This window comes from Propithecus coquereli, unplaced genomic scaffold (genome assembly GCF_000956105.1).
Source record: "Propithecus coquereli isolate 6110/MARCELLA unplaced genomic scaffold, Pcoq_1.0 Scaffold341, whole genome shotgun sequence".
Taxonomy (NCBI): Eukaryota; Metazoa; Chordata; class Mammalia; order Primates; family Indriidae; genus Propithecus; species Propithecus coquereli.
The window spans coordinates 1,844,822-1,859,809 of NW_012149075.1; the positions used below are offsets into that span (position 1 = coordinate 1,844,822).

A 14,988-nucleotide genomic window follows, 5' to 3' on the forward strand; every position below is an offset into this window, starting at 1 on the left:
GTTTACTGAGTGCCAGGAGCTTTGCTGAGAGCAGTTGTTCCAGCAGTAGCAATACCATGGCCATGGCAGTAATAGTGACAACAGCAGCCACCAGTTACTGCCAGGCACTGTTCCCAGTGCTTTACCCGTATTAATTCATCAGTCCTCACTACCTATGAGTTAGATGCTGGCAATTACTATGTCCAACGTATAGATGAGGAAATTGAAGCGAAGAGAGGTGAAGTACTTGTCTGAGGTCCCACAGCTGGTAAGTGGAAGAGCTGGGATTCTAATCCAGGCCCTCCCTGCCCCACAGCAGCACCAGCCTCCCCAGGGAGGCTTTATAAAGCATAAAGTGCGATGCACACATGTGGGGAGGATGAATGTAGCCCCGGATGCTGGGTAGACAGTAGGTATCCAATAAATGTTGATGTGGAAGAGAAAACTAAGGCCAATGGTTCTTCCTACCTGCTGTCCCTCTGGACAGGGGGCCCTACCTGAGGATGCTGTAGGTTCCGAGATCCCAGGGTGGGTGCTGCTGCTGGGCTGGGCGGAGTCAAGGCTGGGGCTGAGGGCGGAGGTGGAGGGGAGGGGCTCCTTGGCAGGACTGTCCGGCTCCTGTACCTCCTCTGGGCACAGGTAGACTTCAATGGGCCCTTGGGTGCTCTTGAGATATATCTGCAGGTTCTCCTGGAGGAGGAAGAGAAGCCAGGTCATGGCTCCGGGCAGGTGGACACTCACCTGGGGGTTGGTGTGTATGGATGGACACAGGCGGCTGCTGCTGTCCAGGTACGTGAGCTCAACCCCTGAGCTGGGCACAGGCCTGCTCCAGCTGGCCTGTGGTGGACTCCGCTGTTTCTGCCTGGCCCCATGTCCCTTCTTTTAGGAAGAACACCTTGATTTTCCTTTGGGAAATCACTCCTCCCCCACTCCCAGGTCATGTAGTTTTTGGGGGCATCACCCTTCCCCAACCCCAGCAGGTGACTTGTGATACAGCTGGCAAAGTCAGAGTGACGTGAGTGGTTCAGGGTGGCACATGGCTCAGGTTGATCCAACCAGCATTAGGCCCAGGTCTTTTGCTGGACTTGTGGGAAAGGGAAGCTCCCTCCCACCGGAGTTGTTGAGCTGCTATCATAAAAACTAACTCTGTCACTGCAAGGGGAGAGCTCACCTGGGAATAGAGTCAGCACAGAGGAAAGAAGAGTGAGAGATGGAGAGTGTGAGATAGACCTGAAGTCACAGTTCGAGCACCTGCATCCAGCTGCGCCTCCAATCGCCAAATCTCTCCCCCACTCCCACCCCTGGGATCTGTCACTTGGTCCCCACCACCCTTAAGCCAGATGGACTTGGCTTTCTACTTGTAACCAAGAGTCCTGATACTTGGCCTTCCCACCCCTGCCTCTTCGCTACCATATACCTACAATTTAAGCCATAACTGACTATACACCTGCCATCCCAGCACACGCCTGTGTGCGTGCAGTACTACACATAGCAAAAATCCTATTCATTCTTTAAGACCTAGTTTAACTGTCACCATCTGGGTTGCTTCCTCTAACTATTCTTTCTCTATGCTCTGAGAGCACAACTTCAGCCTACAAATGATAACATCACTGTTTGCTTGGGTCTTTTTCCCTCTAGATCCTGAACTCCTCCAAGGAAGGAAGGGCCTTAATTATTTCTGCAGCCCCAGTTCCTGCTTTAAACAAATTATTTCTTGAGCCCTTATAATGTGCCAGGCCCTGGGCTGGGGATACAAGGTGAGCGGAACATTCTCTTGTGAAATTTACACTGTAATAAATCATGTAATCATACCAAACATATCCCAGCAAATGGAGATTAGTGGTGGAGAAGCACAGGTAGTTAAAAAGTCTAGAGGTGATCAGGGAAGGCTTCCTTGAGAAAGTGACATTCAGGTTGAGACCTGTAGGATGAATAGCAATAAACCAGGCAGAGAGACAGAAGAGCATTTCAGCTGGAGGGAACAGCATATGTGACGGTCTTGCATGAGGAATGAGCTTAGTGTGATAGGGAGAGTGCAGACAGGTCAGTGTCGGCATGGGGAACGAGGCAGCATGGAAGAGGAGGTTGTTAAGGTCAGCTGGGGTCAGAGCGCCGCAGGTCTCATAGGGAGTGTTAAGAATTTTAAACTTTAATGGGGAGAGCATGGTTAGCATGAAAGCGTTGTGTGACTACTGACATCATTGTGTGTCGGAACATGTGTACATGTGCGCAGGAACCCAGGGCTGGTGGGACGCAGAAGGAAACCAAGAACAGAGATTTTCTCAGGCCAGTACTCGGTCTCCGTTGCCTTTCCCTGTTTCTGCCATTTCTGCCCAAGTTTGAAGGCCACCAATATTGCCATGGACACCAGAATGGACCCAGGAAGCTTGGCGCTGGGCAGGGCCAGGAACAGAGTCTGCAGAGATGCCTGGGACCCTCCCAACCCTGGTTTTCACCACATATTTTCCCTCTCACCTCAGGCTTGTCGGGCACTTCCAGTCTGGTCTGTGGAGGGGCCTTGACAGCAATCACCGTCTGCTCCTTAAAGTTGCCAATGGCACGGATGTCCTGGTAAGTCACGTAGGCCAGTGTAGGAGCAGGAGAGTCAAGAAAAGGGACTGTCTGGTCAGAAATTCAAATCCCCAGCCTGCCAGGGGATTCACCCTCCTCTCCTAAGCCTCTGAACATCACTTTCTCACTCCTTGTGCATCTTAGAAATAACTGGCATCTGTAACCTGTTCTTTTAATATAAACTAACCTTGGATCCCTTTAGAAAGCAAATGGAGGTATAAATCATTTTAAAAATGCTGCCTTCTATAAGCTTTTTATGTAAAGGCTTCATCTCTCAAACTAGATCATTAGCTCTAAGAAGGAAGGAAGATATGTTTTATTTCTTTATATTTCTGACAAGACCTAGCATCTTTCCAAAAATACAAGGTCAGATCAAAACCCAATTAGACACAAAACCATTTGGGAAAATGTACAAAAGAGCCTTAGTAAAGTCCATGCTCTTTGACCTCATCATTTCAATCCTAGGAATCCAAACTAGGAAAATAAGTGAAGATAGATGAAAATGTTCTATATACAAAGATAGTCATCTCTATGCTGCCAATAAAAGCGTTATCTTGATCTAAATAACCATTCTAGGCCTTATCAACAAAACAGTGTGCAGTCTGAATGGGACAGCCTCAAACCATTAAATGAGGTTGAACCATATGAAATTGCTTATTTGTAGGTAAAACGTGGTCAAATATCAGCAATTTCATGTGGTCAACCAAGTGGTTAGGAAAGATGTAGTAATAGAAAAATGTCTGGTAATATACTAAGTGGAGAAAAGCAGGATAAAAATGTCATGTACAGTGGGCACACAACTGTATTTAAGTGACACACACCCTGTGTCTTAAGGTGGTAGCTCATTGTGTCTTCTTTCTCCATTTTCCAGATTTAAAGACATGTACTTGGCTCATTTTTTTTTTTTTTTTTTTTGAAAAAAAAGCCCACCCTGTTGCCCGGGCTAGAGTGCCGTGGCATCAGCCTAGCTCACAGCAACCTCAAACTCCTGGGCTCAAGCCATCCTTCTGCCTCAGCCTCCCAAGTAGCTGGGACTACAGGCATGCACCACCATGCCCAGCTAATTTTTTTCTATATATTTTTAGTTGTCTGACTAATTTCTTTCTATTTTTAATAGAGACAGGGTCTCGCTCTTGCTCAGGCTGGTCTCAGACTCCTGAGCTCAAACGATCCGCCCGCCTCAGCCTCCCAGAGTGCTAGGATTACAGACGTGAGCCACCGCGCCTGGCCTACTTGGCTCATTTTTAAGGAGAATGTAACTTAAATAGACTTGAAAGGAAAAGCCACTGAGGAAGGAAGAAACAGAGATGCCAAATCCTGAGTGTGAGTTAGTCCCTACAGGGAAGTACTGCATCAACTCAGGATGGATATAAACAAACAACAGGCCCCTGCTCTCTGCCCCCCGCCCCCACCAAGGAGGATATCTCTTGTTGGCCTTGTCCTCAGTCAGGTGCTTGAAGTTCAGGGAGCAGCTCTGAATGAGCTGATCCAGGGCCTGCTCCATGCCCATCAGCTCCTTCAGCTCCTGCCCCAGTTGTTGCTGCTTCCCGGGGTGCGTGGGGTCTTCAAATAGTCCCCTGCCTCTGGGAACAGAGAAGCCCCCCCAGTGTCAGTCTCAGTCCACATCCAGAGATCCCAACCCCAGGGCTGCTGTGCAGAGCTGAACAGGTGGTGTGGGTGAGAGTCCAGGAGGAGGCCCTTCAAATGGTCTGTGAGGGTGCCCCAGAGTCCTGCAACTCGGTGGTCATGCTTAGCTCCTGGGGAGCTGCCAGGGCTTGGAACTTGAGGTTTGGGGGTAGGGCTAGGGAGAGGAAACAAGTCAAGGCCTAAACCCCACTTCTGGGGGGCTCTCAACTGTCTATCCTTATGCCCCAACCTCCCCTAGATGGTAGGGAACTGGGGTGATCTCAGTCCTGACTCCCCTGCATGCATTCTCTTAGGGATCAAGCCAGGGGCTGCACGTCTGCTGTTTAAGATCTTGCAGAAGTGGGGAGAGGAGGCTGGAGCACTGTATGTTAGAGCTGGAAAGAATCCGGGTTACTCCTACTTAGCTCTCAGGGGACTTCCTAAGCTAAAAGAGGGGATCTTGGGATCCCTGACTCAGGAGGAAGAATCTGGGGTACTCTTAGGCCTTTACATCTCCTAGAAATCTTTCTCCACCCTGTCCCCAACCCACCTTTACTCTAGCAGGTACACCCGCTCTTCCACCCCTCCGTAAAACACATCGGCTGCGCTCCCAGCACACAAGCCCATTGGACATCGCTCTCAGCCCCGCCCCTGACACTCACACCCACTGGCTATTGCCCCTGGCTTCGCCCACAGCACAGCACCCATTGGACGGGGCCACGGGCCCGCCCAGGCACTCACACCCACTGGATGTTGTTCTTGGACTTCTTGCGGATGAGCTGGATGCCCTCCAGCACGTTGGTGATGTCATAGATGCGCCGCTTCTGCACATCCAGCACCTCCGCCGCCCAGTTCAGGTCCAGGACCCCGTCCTCGGACTCACTCAGGAGGTAAATGAACTTCTTGGTGAGCAGCCCCAGCGACGTGTCATACCGAGTCTTCTCCCCAGGGGACTTGGGGGCTGAGGAAGAAAGGGGCCCAGTCACAGCTCAGGGAGAGCCAGTCCTTGGAACTTCTTCCACTGACCTGGACCCACTGAGCACCACCTTTCACTGCCCTTCACCAACCACTTTCCAGTTTCCAGAGCACTGTGAGGCAGGTGTGGGTCACCACCATTGTGCACAGGGAACCTGATACCTAAGAGGGAAGGTGACTTGCTTAAGGTCTCACAGCCAGGGGGCAGTGTCAGAACTGGAAGGCCAGCGTCCTGCCTCCTGCTTCAGAGCACCTCTCCGCCACAGCCTAGCGCAGCCACACCACTACCCACAACTGTAACTGCTTGCTGTGTGCAGGTCCTTGTTCTAATGCTTTCCATATACTAACAAGCTTAACACCCTACATAAGGTTGGTATACAACCATCCCCATTTTATAGATGAGAATACTGAGGCACAGACAGGTGTAACTTGCTCAGCTCACTCAATTAGCAAGTGGCAAAGGTGGGATTTCAAATCCAGGTAGTTTGGCTCCAGAGTCTTCCTTCTTAACCATTACCCTATCCTGATAGTTATACGTCAGGAATTTGGAATGAGGGTGGGGAAAGAAGGACGAGCCTGGATTCAAGAACACTTTTATAGACACACACTTGCTTTTTCATGTTTAGCCCAGTGATTATCTGAGAAGAATCAGTCCAGCAGGGTAGGTTCATGAAAAAGGTCCCTTTCTCAATGAGGTCGATGTTGCAAGACCCCATCTCAGCTGCAGCATCTTAAACCGCAAGGAGACTTTTGCAATCATGTGACTTCCAAGTCATATAGCAATTTAGTGGCCAAATAGTTCTGGAACCTGAGTTTTAGAGAGTCTCAGATTCCTCTGGAAAGGGACGTTAGCATTCCTTAACACATAGATGGTGAGCATTTGGCATACTGCTTTGACAGGTTTTGTGCCCATGGCAGACATTACTAATTGATCGGTGTACTTTTTTCACAAGCCATCATGAACCTTAGGATCCTTCAATACAGTGATCTGCGTGGCCTCTACCAATCAAATGGAGGGAAACTTCCTTGCCATTCCTCATCTAGCTGTGTCTCCTTTTACAGATGAGACAACTAAGGTTCACAGGAGTGAGCAGTCAGGTCAGGGCAGAGCCTTCTTCATTGTCTCCAACCCCCAAAACTAGTGCTCCTCCCAAACACAGCTGGTTACACTCCCGTCCTAACCAGGATATTGACTGGAAATATGGAGAGGCACCACCTGGGCAGCTTCTGGATCTTGAACACCTCTGAGGTGGCACAGGCTGGATTAACCCAGGCTTCGTTTCCCTTTGAATCACTTAAACTCTGTCTGCATGTGAGAGAAAGACCCTGGTTAGCCCCTGCTCCTCTGACCTGGATTTTCTGTTTTACAAAAGTTCACATTGAACTACATGTGAAAACTTTTTAAAACTAGTAAGCTCCCAAACAGAACACTGGTCATCACACTGAGATCATGAGAGCAGTGTATGGCATGGTAGTAGTGCCAGACATACATGTCAGTAAGTAGTGCCTGATTCTGCTTGCTAGCTGTGTGGCTGTGAGCAACTCAGGCTGAGGCTTAAGTTGCCTCATCAGTAAAAGGGCAACAGTCCTTACCTACCTGGCAGGATCAAGTGAGAGGATGCCCAGCAAGCTTGCAAACCAGAAAGTGATAGAAATATTACTCCTGACGGCTTGGGCAGGGCTGCTGCCCTCTGCCCCTGCCCTGCCTCCCACCTCCAGATGTGCCATCAGCACTGCTTACTTTTGGGGCTAGGGAGACCATCCATTCTGATGCACTTCCCCTTGGGAGTTCGGAATTCAGGGACTGCAGGCCTCCCGATCCCCTCTAGGTCCAGCTTCCTTTTGGCCTTGGAGAGAGCGGGGAGAGAGAGGCAGAGTTTGAGAATCATTCTTCCTTTAGCCTTTCCCTGACCTGGGGACCAAAGTACCAAGGCCACCAGCAGCCACCTGTGCACAAGTTCACTACCAGTCCTGGTGCAACACTTCAGTACTTGATAAGGAAATATCAGGGACCTTAGAAGTGAGCTTGCAGGGAGAGGAAGTCCTGTTTTCTGAGGGGCATATAAAACTCCCATCCTTGGGCTGGGTGCGGTGGCTTATGCCTGTGGTCCCAGCTACTCAGGAAGCTGAGGTGGGAAGATCACTTGAGCCAAAGAGTTTGAGGTTACAGTGAGCTACGATGGTGCTCCTGCACTCCAGGCTGGGCAACAGAACAAGACTGTCTCAGAAAACAAAAACGTCATCTGAGGCCCAGGCACTTGAGACTCTACCAAAGCCATTCTGGCCAAAGGCTCAGGGTTCCTTAAAGACAGGCTCCCCACCCCCAGCCTACAGGAGGATGCAGAGAGGAAGCAGTGGGCGGGGCCTAAGCCACATCAGTCTGGGGAAAGGCTCTCCACACAAGCAGCTGGCCCGCCAGACCCAGTGCCCATCATAGCCCCACAGCTGGCCCTTATCAGGGTGGGGCCAGGCATCCACCCAGACTCAGGGGACTTCCTGGCTCAGTGCCACACCCCAGGGAGGTGCCCACATTGAGAAGCAGTGCAAACATCCCCCACCCCCATGTTTGGGCTCCAGCTCAAGGGCCCCAGGGCCTCCTGAATAGACTCCATTTGCCATTCTTTCTATGCTGAGAGGGGCAGACAATGAATCCTTCCCGTGTCTTAAGGATAAGCAGCTGAGCCCCTCTCCCCCTCCCCCTCACTGTTCCCGCCAAGCTTGGGAAACACCTGCTGGGGAAATCAAACCACAGACCCATCTGCTCCTCTCCACCCATCGCCACCCGGCCTAATGAGGCCGAGAGCTGCACTGGCCCGGAAAGGGCCTCTCTCACGGTTAGGGCGGGGCAGGGCCGGGGCACTGGGGCACAGGTTAGAGACCTGGGCTTGGGTCTCCAGCCCCTTTGCAAGCTCACTGTGTGACCTGGGGAAATGCTTGGCATCTAGGAGCCTCAGTTTCCTCTTCTGTAAAATGGGACAGAAAATACCTGCCTCAAGGGGCTACTGTAAGGATTCAAGGTCGTAAAGTCTCAGCCTGTGGCTCAGCACACAATAGGTACTCAGGAAATGCAGAGTCCCTTCCCTAAAATCCAATCTGAGCTCCTCCTGGATACACCCTTCTGGAGGTCATTGAACCCATTTCCTTCCTTCCCCCATCCCCCAGTCCCCCCAGACACCCCTACCCTGGCTTGGACAGAGAGGCCTATTTTGACACTTGGTGGTGAGGTCATGCTCGCCAGGGCTGAGACTTCTAACCGCTGCTTAGCACAGCTGGGCTGACAGGTGTGAGGGTTGGTGACAGCTCTTCCTGCTGTCAATGCCCCTCCCTCCACTCCTGCCCTCCTCCAGGAAGTCTTCCTGGACTGACTTGAGCATCCTGGCTATAACACTCCTCTCCTCTACCCCTACCCAGACCCAGACAGATCCAAACACCTCCCTGCTCATTCCTCTAGAAGTCTCTCTTCAATATTCTTTTTCTGTCCTCCCAGCCGGTGAAATCCTAGAATCTAGGGATGTAGCCCCACCCTGTCACTAAAAAAGGCCCAGTCACTTGCTGAGACCTTCCAGATGCCCTGAGCCAAGCCCAACATTCCTCACCTCACTGAATCTTCCCAACACCACTAATCCCCATGGTACAGCTAAAGGAACTGAGGCTTGGTGAGCTCCAAGGCCTTTATCAATCCTGATCAAGGGTGTCCATCCCAGGGTTCTTCATCTAGCCCTCAGAAGGAATGCCAAGGGCAGGGACAGGAAAGGGAGTTCCACCTGAGGCCGAGGTGGGGCAGCCCAGAGTCTCCCTAGCCACACCCACCTCCTCTACCAGAACACACCAGGAAGAACCTCATTACCTGGGAAGGACCTTGAACAGAATACCTGTGCTGGGCCTATCACATAACAGTCCTGCCGTGTCAGCATTGGCAATCTCTCTTGGCACACAAGAAGTGGAGACTCAGGGAGGTTAAGCAGCATGGCCAAGATCACACAAAGGGCAGAGCCCGGATTTGCACCCAGGTCTGTCTGACTCCAAAGCCACATAGCAGGCTGCCTCGGGTCTGTCCCACACAATTTCCCCAGGATTTGCTGGAAATGGGGCCAAGGCCTGGCTGTGCCCACCTGCCCCCATCACTACACATATACATACACAGTCTCCCTCACCCTTATCCTTTGCTCCCAGGGTCCCTAAGCAGCAAAGTTTGCCCCTAAAGATGCCTCCCTGACACCTTTGGGCACGGCCCAGAGGAAAGTCGGCCTATGGATGGGCTGAGCCTGCAGAACAGAGGTGGCAGAGGACAAGTCCAGGAGGACAAGCATTACAGAGAGGCTGAGCACAGGCCTTCGAGTCAGACCAGCCTGGGTTCGCATCCAGGTATCCCCCTTCTTAGCTGGGAAGTCAGTTGTCCTCTTGAGACACTTGTAAAATGGTTATGACCCTCTCCACCTCTGCTGAGGATTCAGCGAGACTGTGCAGCCCACAGCCAGTGCTCCTGCAGGGGAGCTGCCAGCACTAAAACACTGGGGGCACCAGCACAGGGAAAGTTCAAGGGTAAGCGGAAAAGAGACAGCGATGGGCCAAGGAGAGCAAAGGTTCGTGGCCACACCCAGAGGCTGGCTTGGCTCTAACCTGGACCCTCTTAGGCAGCCCCTTTGGCTGGATCTCAACAGTCTGGTTAGGATTCAAGCCCATCCTGCCAAGCCCTAGAAAGAAGAGCACAGCTCCTTCCTCAGGCAGTCCCAGGAGGGGAGTGGGTCAGAGCTCCCCAGGCACAACCCCCTTACAGGCAGCAAAGTGAGGAACCCGGGGCTTGGAGAAGGGGAAGTGACTTGCCCAAGGTCACCCGCAGAGTGGACCAGGTCTCTCCAAGCTAGATGGTGGGGGCAGGAGCAAACGTAAGGAATGAGCATCACTTTCAGATCCCAGCTCTGCCAGCTGGACAGCTGGGATTCTGACCCTACATTTCCTCATCTGACCTGCTTTGTAGAGTTGTTCATTGAAATGTATATTTTCTTTCACGTTTCTCAGAGGAAATTTGGAAAATACAGACAAATTAAAACAAAAGGAGAACTGTGCTGAATCCCACTATCTTTGTAGGTTCTTGCAGGGATGAAACAGAATAATGCTATGTGCCTGGCCAGAGTAGGGACTCAACAAAGGAGCATCCCCCGAGCCTTCTCCAGAGGGTGCTGGAAAGAGCACTGGACAGGGAGAGAGGAGGCCTAGGTTGTGGCCTTCATTCTGCCATTGAACTTGGTTGCCATCCCTGGACGGTGCCTGAGGTCCCTTTAAACAGTAGCTCCCCAACAAATCCTGCTCACCCTGTACTTTGCAGCCTGGCCACAAAGCAAGCGGCCACACCCAGGGTTGGGTTTGGGGCTGCTCCAGGTCACACCCTTGTAAAATGAGTAAGCAGAAGGCAGGTCTGCCCATGGGGCTGGGCCCTGGGAATCTGGGGGACTGACAGGAAAGGGAGCGCTGAGCCTGGAAGATCTTTAGGGTGGTCTAGTACAGGGAGATGCCCCTGCTTTTTGGCTTGTGACCCAGGCAAGTGACTTCACTTGTCTTCTCAGTTTCCTCATCTGCAAGGTGCCTCTTCCTGGGCATCTGGACCAAGATAATGAATGTGAAGAGTGCCAAGCAGTGCCTGGCACACGAGAGGCGTTCAGTAAAAGAGAGCCATTCTTGCTAAGACCACTGAGCCCCTCTGGGAGGGAGGTATGGACAAATGCACTTGGGCTCCTTTGGGAGGGTTCAAAGCAGTTCAAAAGCACAGCTGTTACTGAAACTTCGTGTCTGAAAGCAGCTGGCCAGAGGAGAGATTGGGCCTGCCACCCAAGCCCTCTTCCCTAGGGCAACCCAGCTCCTAAGTCAGGCATATTGGGGAAAGTCAACGCTGCCTAGAGAGCAGACTACTGATCACTTGCCTTGGGGAGAGGGTCACTCCATCCCATCTTCCTGTCTGACCTTAGGTTACATACCCTCCCTGAGCCCGTTTCCTCCTGTCACATGGAGCTACTAATGCTGTCTTCTTCACAGGCTACAAAAATATTTTTGGCTTTAAAATGCTGAACACAAGATACCCAGTCCCAGTTATCCTCGATTGCTTGACCTGTAAAACGGGGATAATAGCACTCCTGCCTGTTGCCCACCTAGTTGGAAATAATGTGCAGGAAGGGACTCTGGAAAGGTTAAAGCTTTCAACATGGGCAAAACCTGATTCCAGTGGCAGGGCGTGGGGGCTCTGCCTGAGGATCGGTGCCTGCTGACTGGCACAGGTCCCACCAGATGCCTCTGGGGTAGGGGGAGGGGGGTGATCTTATCCATGCACCCAAACTTATTCACCACACCCACAACTAAGCACATCAACAACATCCCCATCTCCTCTCCCTGGAGCCTGGAGCCTGTTTCCAAAACCCAACACCTGGACCTGGAAGTGACCAAGATGAGCTAGCCCCACAGCCACCCCATGCACACATGCATTTTCAGGAAGAGGAAACTGACGCCCAGTCTGGGGTCAAGCCTTGTCCAGGGATGCACAGTAAATTAGTGGCAGAGTCAGGACCAGAAACCAGGCTCCCCAACCCCCCCACCCGCACTCCCCCAGGGCTTTTCCCACCCCGCCCCCACCCTAAAGTTGTTTCGATTAACACAGGCCCCAGGAATTCCACTCCCACAAAACAAACCCTGTGCCAAGGTAGGCAACCTGGTGCTATCACACTTTGGGCCCTCTCTGGCAACAGGCCTGGGGGCTTGAGGTGGGCATAGTCAATCTGAACAGAATCCCAGGGGGCTGCCCACATTTGTATCTGCTACTGGCTGCCTGGGAAGGAAGACTGGGCCTGGGAAGGACCTGGGGACAGATACTCGGGAAGGAGTTGGCTAGATGGACAATTTGGAGTCTGTCCAAGCCAGACTGGACCTGAGAGACCCACTAGACCTATCCCTCTGTCTTAAAGTCTCACAGTATCCCCAGGCCAATAGCAGGTGCCCAGTACTGGTTTCTGGGCCAAACAATGAAGGAATGAATCAATGCGACAGTGTTGGCTACATGGGCTTCCCCAAGGTCACATCCAGGAACACAATCCAGTGCTCATTCCAGTCCATTCCAGTGGATGAGATTATTTCATCCAAAGTTTGAAAATGAAGGGGTCTTCTACTCAGATATCGGGCGCAGTGGGTTGTTCTGCTCATTTCCCCCCTCCTCAAAACTCTACCTGCTTGATTCAAACGGGGAGTCGGGCGCCCCTCCCTCCTTTCCCATACCCGGAAAAGCACAGGGGGATGCAGCAGGGGTTCCCAGCATTACCGGCAGCCGGCCTGCCGGCACGCATCGCACAGCTTGGCTCTCCGGTCCGTGGGGAGTGGCGTCCAGGCAGGTGCCCGGCGCCGCTGCGGGAGGCACTGTCTGCGGGTACAGCGCGGTGTAGTAGGTGGTGGTGGCCTGGCAGAGCTGGGGGCTGCTGAGCCCAGGCGGCCACAGCTCGGTGGGGCTCATCGCGGGCACCCCCTTTGGGGGCTGCCCAGCAGCCGGAGCCAGGACCCGGGGCCCTCGCAGCATGGCGAGTGCGGCGCCCCTCCCCGACCCGGCCTGGAGCGCCCGCGGGCACCTGCCGGCTCTGGAGCCTGCAGCCGCTCACACGGCCCGCGGCATGGCGCGGAGGCCGGGGAAGCCGCCAGTGGCCGCCTGCGGGGCAAGGCCGGACCCTCCCCTCCTGGCCCGGGGCCGAGCTGAGCAGCGCTTGGAGATCGCCGGGCGGCTGCGGTGGCGGCACTGCCAGGGGCTGTCCCGCCCCGAGGGCGGCCGCGACCTGGGACGGCCCGGCGCCCCCGAAGGCCTCAGCGGCTGGGGTCCCGCCCGCCCTGGGCGGGGGTCTCCGGGGTGTCTGCGAGCTCGGCGGAGGCACGATGCGCTCGGATGGGGGAAGGGGGTCCCAACTGCACCGGCTCCCTCTCGGCTCGCTATCTAGTCTCCGAGCCTTTCTCTGCCTCTTTTTTTTCCTCTTTTTTTTTTTTAGCGCCAAACTGCGTGCCGCGAAATTCAGATCTCCCGCGGAAAATGCCGCGCTTTGGTTGGCTGCCGCAACATGTACAGGCTCCACCCCCCGGAAAGGACCCGTCCTCGAGGCGGCGATTGCAACACGAGCTTCTCTCACTCCTTAAAGGGGCCGCCACACCTGCTGTCAGTGTCGGCGGGCGTTCTGGGCGCTAGCAGCTGGGGAAACTGAGATGGGGGTGGTTCCAGGATGCACAATGCAAAGAGGGTTAGAGAGGTGCAGAGTGCGCTGAGAACCGGGCCCAAGTTCCCTGGAGGTCGGGGAAGACATTTTGGTGTGGAGTCCTGACCCGAGCTCAGACTCAGCATTGCATTCCCCAGGCCACAGAGCCTTTTGTTTGCTTTGATGCTTAGCTAGCACATACACGTTGATATCCCGTTTCCCGCTAAAATGAAGGCCAGGAACCTGTTCCTTTTCTTGGCAGGGGGGTGAGGGAGGAGCCTAACATTTATACCTCTTTCTAGGGAAAACTAACATCTATTTAGCATCTTCAGTATGCCAAGCACCCTGCTAGATCATTACATGTGTTGTTTTATTTAATTTACTCCAATAGTCCTGGGAAGGGGATGGTGACCCCCGTGGTAAAGATGGAGAGTATGAGAGGAGAGTATGCCTAACTTGCCCAAGATTATAAAGATCCCCTGATTCGAGATCTGGCAGTCAAATCTGGGACAGTCCAGCTCAGAGCTCCTGTTTGTTCCAGTAAAGTGTTTCTCCCCGACACTCACAAGTGGTGCCCTGCCCCTTGCAGGCACAGCAAGGGTGAGGGTCCAGAGCGCGGTGCTCTGCCTTGTTCACAGTTGTATTCCTAGGACCCAACACTCAGTAAATATTTGAACATCTCCAGGTTTCTCCTAAACAATCTTTTTGTCGGAAGAGCTTCCTGCCTCATTCAAAAACCTTCATTGCTGATAATCCATTTACATTCCGCATCTCTCCAGTGCAGAGAGGCTCAGCAAAGCCACCTTGGGCAGCGAGTGGCAGAGCTGCTCAAAGCTGCTACGAGATTCCAGGTCTGCCAATTACCGCCCGGTGCTGCGCGATTTTTATGTAAGTCTGAGACTTGGGATTCAAAGCCCCCCAGAGTCAGTCCACAGCTTAATACCTTATCAGATCAATCACTGACAAGGTGGCAACAATGCATTATGATTAACCAACAGCTCTGGATTCACACCCAGGCCCTGCCCCTTTTCTATTAATAGCTGTGTGACCCAGGCAAGTTTTATAAACTCTCTGAGCCTTGATTTTCTCATCCTAATAACTCTTTCCTCATGGGATAGTAGGGAAATCTCATGAAATAATGCATGTAAAGCTTTCAGCACAGACCCTGGTTCATAAGGAGCCTCCAGAATTGGCAGCAGTTGTTACATCTCTGACCTTATCTGCAGTGCATAGACCCATTTACTGTAGTCTCCATGTCTCACTGGTCTTTTGAGGCCCAGCTTAAACCTCATCTCCTCCAGGAAGCCTTCCCTGACTGCTTCCTCTTTCAGCCAGGGTAAGTACCTCTTGGCCTCTTTGGACCCTTAGTGTGTTCTGCCTCAACAAACAAGGCTTTGTTTTCATACCTTGTTTATCAGTTAGGTTCTAAGCTCCCTCAAAAGTCTAGGTCAGATGCCTCTTTGAATGCCCCTCAGCATCTAGGGCCTGGCTTGGTATGTAGAAGGTGGGTAATAAATATTGATTCACTCATGTGTCTAGAAAAGAGTAGCAGAAGTTAACGAGCTCTGAAATCAGAAAGTCAGGAGGGCCCAATTAAGTTGCTGTCTACTTCCTACCTGAGTGACCC

At 52.6% G+C, this 14,988-nt stretch overlaps 1 protein-coding gene across 1 annotated transcript in view; it reads right to left on the reverse strand.

Moving 5' to 3' along the window:
- The window catches only part of E2F2 (E2F transcription factor 2), a 19,568-nt gene extending 6,865 nt beyond the window's left edge, over positions 1-12,703 (reverse strand). Inside the window, exons 1-6 of the mRNA XM_012650927.1 lie at positions 12,452-12,703; positions 6,893-6,998; positions 4,918-5,137; positions 3,975-4,133; positions 2,455-2,569; positions 477-669 (exon numbers count right to left, since the gene is read on the reverse strand). Coding sequence (XP_012506381.1) covers positions 477-669; positions 2,455-2,569; positions 3,975-4,133; positions 4,918-5,137; positions 6,893-6,998; positions 12,452-12,703 — 1,045 coding nt within the window. The remainder of the gene's footprint in view (positions 1-476; positions 670-2,454; positions 2,570-3,974; positions 4,134-4,917; positions 5,138-6,892; positions 6,999-12,451) is intronic.
- Between the last annotated feature and the right edge of the window lie 2,285 nt (positions 12,704-14,988).